This window comes from Temnothorax americanus, unplaced genomic scaffold (genome assembly GCF_048541705.1).
Source record: "Temnothorax americanus isolate GAGA-0224 unplaced genomic scaffold, ASM4854170v1 Scaffold106, whole genome shotgun sequence".
Lineage (NCBI taxonomy): Eukaryota > Metazoa > Arthropoda > Insecta > Hymenoptera > Formicidae > Temnothorax > Temnothorax americanus.
Window position 1 is genome coordinate 364,223 of NW_027509238.1, and position 14,532 is coordinate 378,754.

General features: G+C 35.0%; 1 protein-coding gene across 1 annotated transcript; it reads right to left on the bottom strand.

The window, feature by feature from the left end:
• Nucleotides 1-895: 895 nt before the first annotated feature.
• LOC143904286 (uncharacterized) lies at nt 896-14,262 on the bottom strand. Its single transcript, XM_077418839.1, has 19 exons — nt 14,052-14,262; nt 9,477-9,577; nt 9,101-9,150; nt 8,563-8,743; nt 8,222-8,353; nt 7,671-7,827; nt 7,265-7,472; nt 6,157-6,683; nt 5,772-6,069; nt 5,063-5,581; nt 4,658-4,841; nt 4,042-4,338; nt 3,439-3,874; nt 3,072-3,200; nt 2,842-2,972; nt 2,295-2,553; nt 2,075-2,171; nt 1,562-1,672; nt 896-1,278 (listed from the first exon to the last, which is right to left on the bottom strand). The coding sequence occupies exons 2-19, from the start codon at nt 9,488-9,490 to the stop codon at nt 1,211-1,213; spliced, it is 3,798 nt and encodes a 1,265-aa protein (XP_077274965.1). The 5' UTR covers nt 9,491-9,577; nt 14,052-14,262; the 3' UTR covers nt 896-1,210.
• Between the last annotated feature and the right edge of the window lie 270 nt (nt 14,263-14,532).

Sequence of the window (14,532 nt, forward strand, 5' to 3'; positions counted from 1 at the left end):
TAATTAGTAAATAATTAAATACGATTAAATCGTGCGTGTAAAATCATGTTATATTATTATAATTATTGGAATGCTGTGTAACGTTTGTTTTCAATTACCTCATGACGGACTGTTACTTAATTGACTAGCTGGGTCCGCGAAAAGACCACCTTAATATGTATAATTCTAAAAATTTGTATAATTAATCAAATAAAATGTTACATACACACAATTATTAATAAATATAACTTAAGTAAATTTATTTTATAAATAAAAAGCAATTTAAAAGAATAACTTGACAGAATGTGAACTACCATGACCATGCATGCAATCCATTGTTATGGAACGCTTTCTGTCACTATCACAGTAAAGTTGTGCTCTTATCACATTAAATGCAGAAAGACCTTTATTTATAAAAATTAAAAATAAAAATAGCCCGAATGGGACGTGTATGACTTATGTAAGAAAAACGTAACGTACGCGCGTGAAACAGCAAATTATATAATGGAATATAATAAATCATACCTAAAAATAACACTGCGTACGAATGTAAAAAATTTCAGAAAAAATAACAGTTACGTCTGGCATGTTATTTTTTCGTGCGTGTAACGTGTCGTGCATAATGTAAATAACGTTATTTCCAACGAATGGAATGTCACGAGAGTGGCGCTATATATAGTATGAAAAGAATTTTGTCGCGAGAAGTTTTTTATTTTGCGGCAAAAACGATGCACTTTGCACGTTAGTTGATTTTGCGAATCAAACTTTCTAGTATGCTTCAATCTCGTTTCATTCTATTGTTTTGTACGTCCCTCTTCCTCATGCGCTTCTAGACGCAAAGAACGCAAAGGATGTGCTTACGTATGATAATCATTGCTGTAGATTCTTGGGACAAAGGTAAATAATTTACATTAAATTACTGTATTTACAACATATTTTATACTATGTTATTATCGATATCAATTATACACTACAGACATTGTTTTAATATTTTCTATATGTATAAGTTCATCACAGTGGTGTTAAGTGAAGAGCATTTATAAAAAATATTTACTATAAAACAGAAGTTGTATCTTAATTATGTTTAAAACCTAATAACTAACTAAATTATCTTGGTCCCGTTATACCCTAAAACCTCATGTAAACTTATTCTAATTAAAAAAATAAACCGAACACAAATAAATATAAGATTATTTTAAACAAAATTAATTTGTAAATTTCATTTTCACTCTCACAGGACCATATTATCTTTGCTGGTTAAACCGTTTAGAAGTATACGTTCATTAGTGTACGGTGGATCTGCAAAATTATAAAAAATAAATAAGTACATATATTACATAACAGTATATATTATAAGAAAATGTTCACCGACTGTGTTGAAAAAAAGAAGAAAAAGAGAGTGAGAGAGAGAGAGAGAAGGGGGGGAAAAGAGGAAGAGATCTTACATTTTGCGGCGAAAAATAATTCACATTTATTGAAAAAAAATGCACAAATTAAAGCAAGCCACAAAATTAAATGATTTTTCATGTATATTATCAACTCATACAAATGTACCGTTTACATCCATGCTCTTAAGACTTACCTAATTGGTACCACACATCTTTACCTCCCGCCTCCGCCCTAGCGGAGTTCAATGCATTACGTATCGCGATCGGAATTACACAACTCATGCAAAGCGGTGGTTCACCAGTTGCTGCAAAAGAATTTTTAGAATTAATAGGCATTCGATTTTTCAATCTTCTCAGATCTAGTATCTCTTATATATATGGTAGGGAGAATTTTTAATTTTAATTTAAGAAGAAATTTGCGAGATAAAATTATGAATTTTAAATTTTTTGTAATAGTTAAATTCGTGTATTCCATTTGATGTATTTTTATTAAAATATTACTTATCACGATTAATGATTAAGAAACTCTTCAAACCTCTTACGTGTGTTTTAAAATTTTTGCAAAGAGATTATCCAAAAGCTTTTCGTATGCGTACATATAGGGAATATTCAGCTCTTGTTACATATTCATGTAGGAAATATTCAAGTTTTGTTTTTATTATAAATGAAGATTCGAGAACGCGAAAGGATAAAGTTTTAGATTTCACCTTTTGAACGAAGAACACCAAATGTGTTGACCGAGTTTTTAAGCAAAGTTATGCGGAAATCCTCGGGAATATCCTTCACTCCTGGCGGTTTGTAATTCTACGACGAAAATAAGATTCTTTCAATAATTTAATCATTTATATGTATACATATCAGTGAAACGGAGAATTGTATCTTGGTGCTATATTAGCTTTATCAAAACTGAACGAAGATAACACATACCCAGGTTCTGTCATTCGTTAATACTCCTGTTTTAGGATCGTACACCAGATCCTCAGAAGTCCAGTATCCTATTCCCATCACGAAAGCTCCTTCCACCTGACCGACGTCGACCTCCGGATTCAAGCTTACCCCGGCGTCTTCCATCAAATCGACCCTCCTGATAATATGCTGGCCGGTTAACAGATCGATTTCAACTTCGGCAATGGTAACACCGTAAATGGAATAAGGCTTGAGCGTATCATCCTGCGTGGGCGCGTACCTGGGTAGGGGTAAGTGTAATGCATCATATTTAATGGAACAGAAAAATTCAAATTGAAATAATTTTGATAACGATATTGTTCAAGTTCATTCAGAGAAAGTACAGATGGGATATTTAAGCTGCACAATTTATCGCAAGTTTCTAATTCTTACAAAAAATATGATAATTATTCTTTTCGAATGAAAAGCGGTATCTTTTCGGAAAGATGTTAAAGAGTTCGATGACATAATATTTGCGCACAATAACAATGCATTATTATTGTGTTAAATGCAACTTAATAATGCTTACATATGACGCGCGCATAAATCAACATCCTTTAGATATGCAGTAAAAACAAGTTCCTGCCAGCTTGGATTCTTCATATCTTTTTTTATCGGCTCGAGTCTCTTCAGGATTTGTTTGCAGGCCTGAATCGTGGCCTAAAATCAATGCAACGATCGTTTTTATTAATCAATTTATTATGCATGAAATCGCGTTATTTTCCGAAGCATTGGAGGCGGATTAAATAGTGTTCTTACATATGCACTGGCCTCGCTAGTAATACTGCCTCCGGTAACCGTATTGTTGGGCGTTATTATATTATTGGTTGGTTTGACGGTGACTAAACTTAGGTCGATACCGAAAGTGTAAGCCGCCACTTGCGCAACCTAAAGAGAATATTATTTTTATTTAAATAGGAATAAAATACAAGCCACACACTAATTAATTATTTGCAAAATGTATAGGTGACTCCAAAGAAATAAAATTATGAACGTCTATAAATAACTCTTTCGAATCCATTTAATTGTGCTTAATGACATTATTAATTATCGTATAAATAATTTAAAAAATTTTATTGAATTTAATCAGGTAAATTAGGAAATAAACTTCACATTTACAACGTACCTTGGTATTTATACCTTGGCCGCATTCAATGCCACCGTGCGTCACGCAAACTGTACCATCGCGAGCGCAGACGGACACCATAGCATTGAACTGACCAAAATATCCGAGTGAATATTTCATAGGTACCAGGGCAATACCCTTTTTCTTCCAGCGATTCTCATTGTTGAACGTCTCAACGGCCCGCTTCCGCATCTCATAATCGGCCGATTTCGACAAATCTTTTATCATGGATTCTAACGCGGCCTTATCCACGTCGTTCATATTAGCCAATCTGACCTTTAGCGGATCTTTTTTCGTCACTTTCGCGATGTGTTCCATTATATTTTCAGTCATGGCCACTCCTTCCGTGGATCCTGGCGCTCGACAGTATGTGTTTGACGGTAAATCGGTTCGCACTTCGTATCCATTGAGGGTCCAATTGTCGTTGATGTAACAACTGTAAATAATTGGCAACAATAATTGTTGTCGCGTACAAACGTGGAAAATTAATAAGATTAACAAAGTCTATCAACAAGTTGTAGAGCATTTTAATATTCAATTTTATTTGAGATAAACTAATTACTCAATCACAAGTAACTATTTTAATTTTCTAAATATAAATACCTTCCGATGTGATGCACTACGACAAAAGCGTGGGGATCGTTGAAGTTGAGGCCGCAGTTGCCCCAATATTTCGAGTCGAGATGTTGAATAACTCCCTCGTCGTCTACCCCGACTTCGTATTCTTGGCGCGCAGCAACTCTTTTGCCCTGCGATTGCATATTGCTCTCGATAGTCGTGATGAATCGCGCTGGGCGATTCAATTTGTGACATACCAACGCGCAGGTACACGAGACTGCCGCGTTCCGCGAGATTTTTGAACCGTATCCACCGCCGATTCGCCTCACAGAGACATTGATACTACGATAAAAATTAAATTCAAGCGATTGTTACGCTAATTAAATTTTATTTCCGGCAATCTCTTTTAATTAATTTTTTTTTTTTAGAAGAGATAGAAGCATGCCCACTTTGATTAATTCCAATTTTACACCAAATAATCTGTTTTATTAACTTTATCAGAACGTTCACCAAAATCCGGTAGACTAATATTAAATTTGTTATGATATGAAGTTTCAGTATTAGGAAAACGTGTGCAAGTACTTCGGCACAGTTTGTGTAAAGTTAGAACTATTAATGATACTCTTTCTTAAGACACAATCGCGAGAGATTAATAAATTACCTATTATTTTTAACACCAAGGACATTTGCAATCGATATTTGAATGAGATCTGGCCATTGCGATGTTGGATAGACGTCCATACCGTCATCCGCAGGAATGCATACGCAGGCCTGAGTTTCCATGGTATAGTGATACTGAGGGCCGGCATGAAAAACGCCCTTTATCGTATGTTTAACATTATTTCCTATAAAATAACAGCAAATGTTAATAACAGGAATGCGATTACTTCAGTATATCATGCGCAATTCTGACGATTAGCAGCAGCTATTTATACGACTTTCCAATTATGCAGATAATATAAATTCCTCAAGTGATATTTTCAGTTATTTTTAATCTTTTTGATTAATAATCGTATGGTCGATAGTTTTCAATTATATCTTCTATCTCGAGTGTCACTTTCTTTACCTTTCTTTTTCGCTGGAACGCTCATGCTATGCATGAATCTGGTCTCGTCTTTCGTGGCGATCGCATCCTCAACGGTTATCACCGGCTTCCTCTTCAGAGTCTCAGTGTATTTGATTTCCACTAACTTTGCGGCTTCATTGGCCAGATTATGCGTCTCGGCGATGATCACGCCAACCGGCTGACCGGCACAGAGTACTTCCTTTTCGGCGAACAACAACTCGTCATTTATCAACATCATCAACTGATCGGCAGCCGAGATACACAAATTCTTGCCGGGTATGTCTTGAGCGGTGAAGAACGCCACTACCCCCTTCATAGCAAGTGCCTTGCTCGGATCTATGCTGTTTATTTTACCATTAGCGACTTGCGTAAGTACGTAAGCGCAGAATACTTCTCCGGGATACGGTGGTAGATCATTGCAATACTGAGCCTCGCCCGATGTTTGCTGGATCGCCTCCAACTTTACCGTAGGCTTGTTCACTGGCCATGTATTTTTGTCCGTGTCATAGTCCTGCGTGCCTGTGATCAGATTTTTTTCGATTAAGTCAAAGCATTTTACAATTTTAAAAGCGAACGCAAGATATATTTTTCAATCTTTAATTTGTTTTATTTTTTATAAGAAAACAAAACGAATTTTTGAATCCTCGTGGACGTAGAAATTCTTAAACAATGTATATTCTCAAAAATTTGACCGTCACTTTATGCCTACCTGAAGAGAGATCTCGTTTTAACATGGAACCTCCACTGCGAAGTTTTGAATTCAAATTCTCCGGCTTGATGCTCAACACAAATTTGTAAAATAAACCTTCGGCAAGAGTCTTGCGAAATTCCGGCGAACCATCCGGCAGCACATGATCAGGTTGCAACTCGTTATGCAACGTTTCCAAGGCTGTCTTCAGCACTTGCTTGTCAAGGATAGATTTACCCACCAGCAGTTCTTCTGTCCTTTTCGCGTGCAAGAAATGCTCATTGACGCCACCGAAGATGATGTTAGGCTTCTCTAGCACCTTCGCGTGAAATATTGTGAATATGCTGAACGAGTGACTAATGATAGTGTAAAATATGTGTAATATAATTCGAAAAGATTTTTTTACCTTGCCGCCGCCGTCGAGTTTGAAGAGGAAACCAGCGTTGATGTGCGCATGGGCGTTCTGGGCTCTAGGCATGATCTTGTAAGATCTGTATTCGTAATCGTCGGATAGTGCTGGTAACGCCACGCTATAGATTATCTTGTGACGCATATCTGTCTTTAAAAAATCCTGCAGCATTATGTTTTTCTTGACGCCCGGTGCCTCGAGGATATGTATTTGAGTACCGGCTGTCTCCAGCATCAAGAACAAATCAGATGGAAATTCATTGTGTGCGTGCTTAATCATCAGATTGCCGGCGATGCTGCCGATGTTACGCACGGGCACGCTGGCAATCAGATCGATATGATGGGCCAGGTGATGCAGGTACTTAAATCCGTTCTCGGACGAGTACTTCTGAAAGGTCTCCATCGCCGTGGTGAGGGATATGCTTCCGCCCAGGGTTAGCGACTCATTAGTTTTTTCGATGCGACGCAAGTCTGGGATGTCGTTTATGTCGATGTGGAGGTTGTTTTTGCCCACCCGATAAACACCTGCAGGATTATGTTCTCAGAATTGTGTGCATATTTTTTAATTTACATCAGCAACTAGTACTATTATTCAATATTGATTTCTCGTTGATTGCAATTAACGAGAATTCTGAAATCTTGTTTTAATATCGCGTGTTTGGCATCGCAAAATCGCTATTACTCAAGAGAAAATATTATTTGTTAAATAAAATTAATAGATACGCAGGATATTTTATATCTACCGTATTATTTTTCTATGAGAATTTAATAGTTGAAAAAATGATGTGGTGTGATGTACTTTTTATATTGGCTCTGTATTTAAATAGAAATGTATTATACTTTTTTATTTAAATATCAAAGCCCCCAGTATGAAACCATGAAGTAAATATTAATTTTTATGATAGATAAAAAGCATTCGTTTGTTCATATTTTTAAAAGAGCTATATAAAAAAGCGTTATTAATTATAGATATATTATGCTATCAAGAATTATATTATTTTCGGAAGGACTGCAATAGATCTAGAAAAGTCATCAAATCGCCATACACATTATATATATTTTTGTATCAATTTGTTTTTATATCGTGCAAGTGAAATGCAAATTACCATGCGCTGTATTTCCGCCGTTTAATATATACGTTGCATCCGGTTTCTTTTGAAATACCGCAAATAGATTTTCGATCGAATAAACTTTATAGAATTCCGCGTCCGCCAACTTTATATTCAACGTATTTCCATCTGTAAAATGTTTATCGACGCAATTGCCTTTGCACGGCATTCCATTCTTCGGGCAGGTTTTGACTTTGTAGATCTCCTACGAATTTCATTATTTTATTCATGATGTAACATTTAGACGCTACGAGGAAGTGTTCCATAAAATCAAAGTAATAGCTACAGTTGTACATCGCGTAAAACAGAATTCTGTATGAAAGCAAGATAAAATTTTAGCAATAATTTTGGAAATACAAAAGTGAAACTTTTGCGTATAAAATAAAATATTTGGCGCGGGCACCTCAATATCGCGAATGTCTTTCACCAGCGATGTGGGTGCGTCACTGGCAAATCCCTTGAACGCGTCCAAAATCGGGCGATAACCCGTACACCGACAGATGTTACTACCGAAGGAATTTTCGATTTCCTGCATAGTCAATTTTTTGTTCTGGATAAGGCTGAAAATTACAATAATAAAGTGCATACATGTAAATGTTATTTACATGCTCTTAGACTTATGCATTGCAACATTTAAGTGTAATATGTTCACTTCCGCACGCATCATTATTTGTGTAAATTTATGGTTTGTTTATAATTTATTTGAGATTTGATAATTTTTTTTACTAATCACATATTTGCTAATTTTTTTGAGATATTAGATGTTGCTCGTGTAGAAACTATACTCGTTTACTATATACAACGACAACAATTTCAAAGACAGTTTCTATATTTGATTGTATATATATATATATATATACAATATATATATATATATATATATATATATATATATATATATTATTGTATCATTTCTTTAATATAATAACTTTAATTAATTTTTCATACACACACCTGTAAAGATTCATTACCATGCCAGGAGAGCAATATCCACATTGAGAGCCATTTTTCCCCGCGAGCGCAGCTTGAATCGAGTGATAACCATCTCGTCTATTTCCTATACCTTCGATCGTGTGAATCGTCCATCTGCGAATTTATTTGTGAATACGGGCATCATATAATACTAATATAAATTCTAATAAAGTTAAAAGAAGTTAAAATAAAAGGATAGAAGAAAGTTTAACGCATCAAAAATCTTTTTCTAGCGAGAAAAGACGTGTAACGTCATAAAATAAATATTTATTTCTTTAATGTGAAACTTGAATATAAACTTTTTTCGATTGATTCACGCATACCCGTCGCAGATTAATATCGGCACGAGGCAGGAATTCACAGCCATTATCTCGCCCTTGATTTCCGCAGCCACGATACAGGCGCCACAACCACCCTCGTGGCACATCGCTTTTGTGCCGCGGAGTTTCGCATAGTCGCGAATGTAGACGTTGAGGGACGTGTCAGCCGGAATGTTCCCCGATACTGAAAACGATACGGCCATTGTAATATCGAAATGATAGTTATAAATTCATAAAACGCGAACACGAAGCATATTGTACCGACTTTAATTTCGCGATATTTCAAAAGCTCACCGTTATAATTAAATTTTTACAATTGAATGTTAAAGCTTCTGTTAGCACAATTAAATTTTCGTAACTGAATATAATGGTTTTTGCCGACGTAACTACGTTTTCCAGCGTTATATACTTGCATTATATGCACATAATTAAATTGCATAATTTCTACCGTTGTGTAATTAGAATTACTCATTTTGCTATTTAATAGAATTACATCTTTTCGTCTTTAATTATATTATCTATAATATTGAAGAATACGTACTCGTGTGTGATATTCCATTTATGGTAAAATTAATGGATTTTCCGGTCTCCCTGCAACGAAGCGCATATTAGATTACATGGAATATTAACATTATTATCAATCGAGGAAGTATAGATAAATATGTGATATAGGATATATAAGAATTATTTTTATTTATCAGTTTCTTGACGATATATAATAAGTTAGATTAAATACGCGTTAATAGAGTCGTTTATCTTGGAATTTTCATCGTGAAATATATATATCAAGTGCAGTGTTTCCGGAAATTGATAATGAAGCTGCGCACAGATTTTGATTTATTACACACGCTTAATGTATAAGTTGGCGTGTATTATGAATTCATTATGTAGCGCGAATAGCGATAATAAAAACTTACATTATCGTCGACATCGTTATTCGTCAATTGTGCCAAAGTACGCGCACTGGTAATCCTTCGTCCACCGATATATATACGAGTCTTATCAGATATATCTACACCTTTTGAAATACGGAAAAATTATAATTATCAGATATCATAATTTTTTTTTTCGCTATGCACGAAGCAACGATTATAGCAGCGACGAAGATCGTGTAAGTCGAATGACAATGCACAATTCTCGAAATAAGCTCATGGATATGCTCATTTATTTGAATGTTAGCACAGGTATATAAAGCGCAATGATTTTTTATGGCCATTGAATGAGAAATGGCCATGATATTTTACATTTTGCGTGTATGCGTGTGATGAATAATTGAAATTTTCACTCCATCACTTAAATAAATATAAATTATCTATTATGCGCCAGTAGAACGAGCAGATGTGTTTCTGTCTCGAATGTAAATTCATTAAAAAGACAATGTCCACGCAACATGCATTCGTATTTTTATTGCTTGACATTTTAACGTTGCCGAAAACAGTCCCACCGTTTACGTCAGAAGCAATATTCTTTATTCTTTCGTTTATCAGCTATTTTCGAGACGAATGTAAGATTTGTGTACACAAACAACGTATATATGTATGCTTATAACGTTATTGCTTACGTTAGATAATTTACGTAGAATCACGCAACACATCGGCTGCGGTCCGATTCACGTTCACAACGCTGTAAGCATCACTCTATCTTCGTTTGACATTCGATGTGCAACGAAGACAGAATGACGCTTATAGCGCTGTGAGCGTGAATCGGACCTATTATTGCTGTCTACCTATGACATATATTATGAGATTGTAATTAATATTTTTGTCATCTCTATATTTTTACATCGTATCTCTTTATAAAATTTAAGCTACCATAAGACCGAGAGAGACTTTTGATTGTGATTTATTGCTGGGAACACGCGAGATTAACTCGACACAGGATAAAAATCTCGACACAGGAGAATAAAAATATTAATGATAACTTGTTGCTCGAAGCCATAAACTTACGCAGTATTATGTGAGATTAAACTACAGAAGAAATATAGAAAAACGATTGTACAAGGTTGCATGCAATTATGACGTATGATTTAATGCTGTTTAGCAATCTTTAAGCCATTATGTAGTCATCGCGTAATTTCGAGTTTCTCGCAGAAGAGAAGAAAAGTTTAAAATAATACACATATATATGTCTAATGTATATATGATAATATTCTCTTTATTTCTATATATGCATATATAAAGTCGTATGAAAATAAAATACGATCCTCACTTTTAATGTCACATGGATATCGTTTTTATTTTTTAAATAAATTTGCATTCAAAACAGAAATACATCTCTCGTTCTATAAGATCTCGTACCAGATAATTCATACTTATTCAGTTGATGGGACAAGATTTCACACAATGTAAAATATCATAACTTTTTTATTTAATAGTCATAAAAAAATTATTTCGCTCCATATATGTGTATGTATATACAGCATATATGTAGAGATAAACAGAAGAAGCGGCAGAAAGACAAAGATCCGAGAAATAAAAGAACCTGACACCGAAATCAATGTCAATAAGAAAGGATCAAGTAAAAAATTTGCCTGATCGTATTGCATTCGACCGTTTAGTTACATATAGCATAACGGGTTTCTTAAAAAGAAGAAATAAAAAATAAGGAAAAATACAGAATGATGAAACAAGCCAAGAATTCGCAGATGTGCATAGCAAGTAAAAGAATTTTTAAACACTGGAAATAAAGATTGAAAGCAAGAATAATATCAAGAAGAATAAATAACTGAAGTAGAAGATTTCGTTGCATGCACAGGCATGACGGTCGAGTAATTTTCTTGATGTGAATCTATGCAACACAATGGAATATGCGATCTAACGAGTTTACATAATCGTACATTGTTATTCCCTTATTCGCGAGATGTCTAATCCATCGCGAAAGTATTTATGTGCCCCGATCGTATGATGAATGGTCGCCGATGTCGTCAAATTTTTTTTCTAATAACGATAATAATGCTCGTTTTATCTCTTCTGAACAATTGATTTAACGCTCGTTTTGGTCATCGCGCAAATGATCATTAGCGAAGAACCTTGTTTTGCACCCACCTTATTTAGCACGTCATATGTAATCACATTTCGTAGTAATGTATTCAGATTATGAATAACGTGGTCGTTACGCGCGCCGGAAGCACTACTTCAAAGATCGTAACGCTGATAGTTGCTGATAACTCACATCCGCGCACAACGTTTAATCTTAACTTGACTGTGTAATTTTGTAATCGTAACTATAAAGTAGTGTTTAAACGCGCTGCAAGGAGCATGATATAAAATGGATCCGTGGAAGCTTATTTCGCGATACGTTACGCAATCTTAATCTGAGAAGTCGGAAATTGATTTTACATTGTATTCCTTTTTGCCCATTTTTTGTTACTATTGTGAACATTTTATTGGGGCTATGAGAAGTTAAAATTTAATAACTTATTGTCTCTATTGTCTAATTAGGAAAGAGAATTAAAATTTCCTTGTTATGTGAAAAAGATATAGATATACATAATTAATGTTTATTTTAATTATACATTATTGAAATGTATATTAAAAGTCTTGAAGTCAATCTTTGACAAAAATTTATGCTGTATTAATTTTTTAATTAACTTCACCGCAATTATGCAGCTTCAATTTATTTTAATCCCTCTATTGTTTTATATACATAGAGAACACCGTAAAACGAAACAATTTTACGAAGAGCCGAAGGCAATCAAACACTTGACTTCTATTTTTTTAATTCAAGAATAAAAAAGACACTTGTTTCTTGTGAGCAATGTTTTTTTCTTTCGTTCTATCGCTATAACGAAATGCAGGAAACATTGTGATTGCATTCGTTGAACATTTTATTGATTCTTTTTTATCTTCTGTACGAATGGGGTGCGGGCACATACATAGATACGAGCGTTAAATAATTAAACTGTATAAAACAATTGATACACTAGTATGTCGATCATTTCAATATTCGATGCTAAAAATATAGAAAAAGTATGGATGTAAATAATATCAAAATATGAATTCGTTGAAATAACACCAATTTCTGTTTTTGATGGCTATTTCCTAACAGAAACGCTGTGACGAGACAAAAGAAGATATAAGAGAAATATCAGAAACCTGTCAAAAAAAGCAAGACATAAACAGGAACGAAGACGTATCGCATAGATTATATTTTATCATCCGGTTTCAGTTCCAAAAGACGCTCAAGCATTTAAACTACACATTAAAAGTGCACCTTTTTATCTACGCTGTCATTAAACTGTCTCTTGTTGCGGTTATTGAGCTTTTTTTGCAGTATATTTTATACCGATATGCGTTGCATACGGAAATATCGACATTTCGACATTTCTGTCCTGAATTACACTCGAGCAGTCGATTTCGCATATATGATTTCTCTTGCTCGTCGATTCTAATATCTTTCTTACCGCGCGTAAACCGAATGCGTGGATAACATGATGAGAAGTGTCATCATAAGCAATTGTCTTAGAGATTTCTGTGAAATATGAATGTTACGAAATAACGGAAGAAAATGAAGTATTATGAAAAATAAAGAAGTGCGTCGATGGAGATGATAGAATAAATGTTGCGGGCGTTTGTTTTTAAGGGGCACAAGAGTTAATTTGAAAATCTCATTTGCGTGAAAAAGAATCACTAACTATCTTTTGTATAAATTTGTAAGATTATAAACTGCGTGACGTTTCTTCAAATGACTTGCATATTTTTTCACGCGTCGATCGTTTAGAGACCGCTCTAAAAAATGCAAATATCATGCATGTAAGAGGCGAGAAATCAAATGTTTTCTACTCATGTAACATACATTCAACAATATTGCATAAAAAATTGCTGATATCATCGTTATGAAACAAAATAATATAAAGGTGTAATTACGTTTATTTTTGCAACTTTTTTATCTTACGCAAGCAAATTTCGTAATAATTTGATAAAGCAGTAATACACATAGATATATGAAAGATAAAAACGGAAAGAACGAATTGAACGTTACAAGGCAGTTTATATGTTCAAATCTTTTTGCGTCTTATTATAAAAGCGATTCTTATTTACAAAAAAAAAAAAAAAACAGTCGAAGAGAAGAGATAAGAACAGAACGGGGAAAGAATGTCTTGAATAATGTCGCATTAAAATTGCACAGTATAACATTAAGAGGCCTGACACCGTCACAATGAGGATCAACTTTATTAAAACTGATGACCAGTGAAAGTAGATTGCTCGCCATTCCTTCTCTGCACGAACAATATCGCCTTATAAAACTGCGAAAAACGCTTTTTTCTTTAAACAAGCTCGTTATTACAATCTTATACGTTAAAACCATTATAATTTCGATGAATTCTCACGAATTAAGGTTGTCTCATGGTTATCGAGAACCCGACGAAATTATTACGGCGCTCTCCGTCCCCAATCGTGCACGTTAATGACCTCGGCAAGACAATCGAGCGTGATAAACGGTTACGTAATAGAGAAAGCGTCAGGATAATTTTCATTTGTCACTCGACCTACCCCAAATTACTGCTGGCGGTCGTACCCATAACCGAACCGCGACAGCTGGTGCCGATAGTCCAGATAGGCGACGGTCCACGTCTCCGATTAATTCTGCGAAGATGATTCAAGGCTAAATTGATTAACAAGAACTGTACGGATAGATATAGTTCTGCCGGAGCTGGTAGCGCGAGCGAACGTGACGGTATCTTTTGGACTTGTCCGCTGATCCTACTCCGCTCCGTATTTATAACCGCGCTACATATAATAGTTTCGCGTGAACATTCGCCATACCCCTTCCATATCAAAATAGTAGGAGTGCGGCGATTATCGTGTCATATGGGACATTTCAATTATATCGGATTACGCGCGTCCGGCGCGTCTAATCGTCGAATTTCAGAGCGCTCTCGCGTATCCGAAAGGGAAAGGGAAGAAAGGGCGTGTAACGTCGCCGATTTTGTCTCGCTCGAGCGATCGCGCACGGATAATATAACTGCGAAGA

What these genes read in the sequence shown, in the direction of transcription:
- LOC143904286 (XM_077418839.1), bottom strand. An exon ending in AACTCGACGGCGGCGGCAAG is followed by an intron (nt 6,070 to 6,156) that starts GTAAAAAAATCT and finishes TTTCACGCGAAG; the next exon opens with GTGCTAGAGAAGCCTAACAT. An exon ending in GCCAAGGTATAAATACCAAG is followed by an intron (nt 3,201 to 3,438) that starts GTACGTTGTAAA and finishes TATTCTCTTTAG; the next exon opens with GTTGCGCAAGTGGCGGCTTA.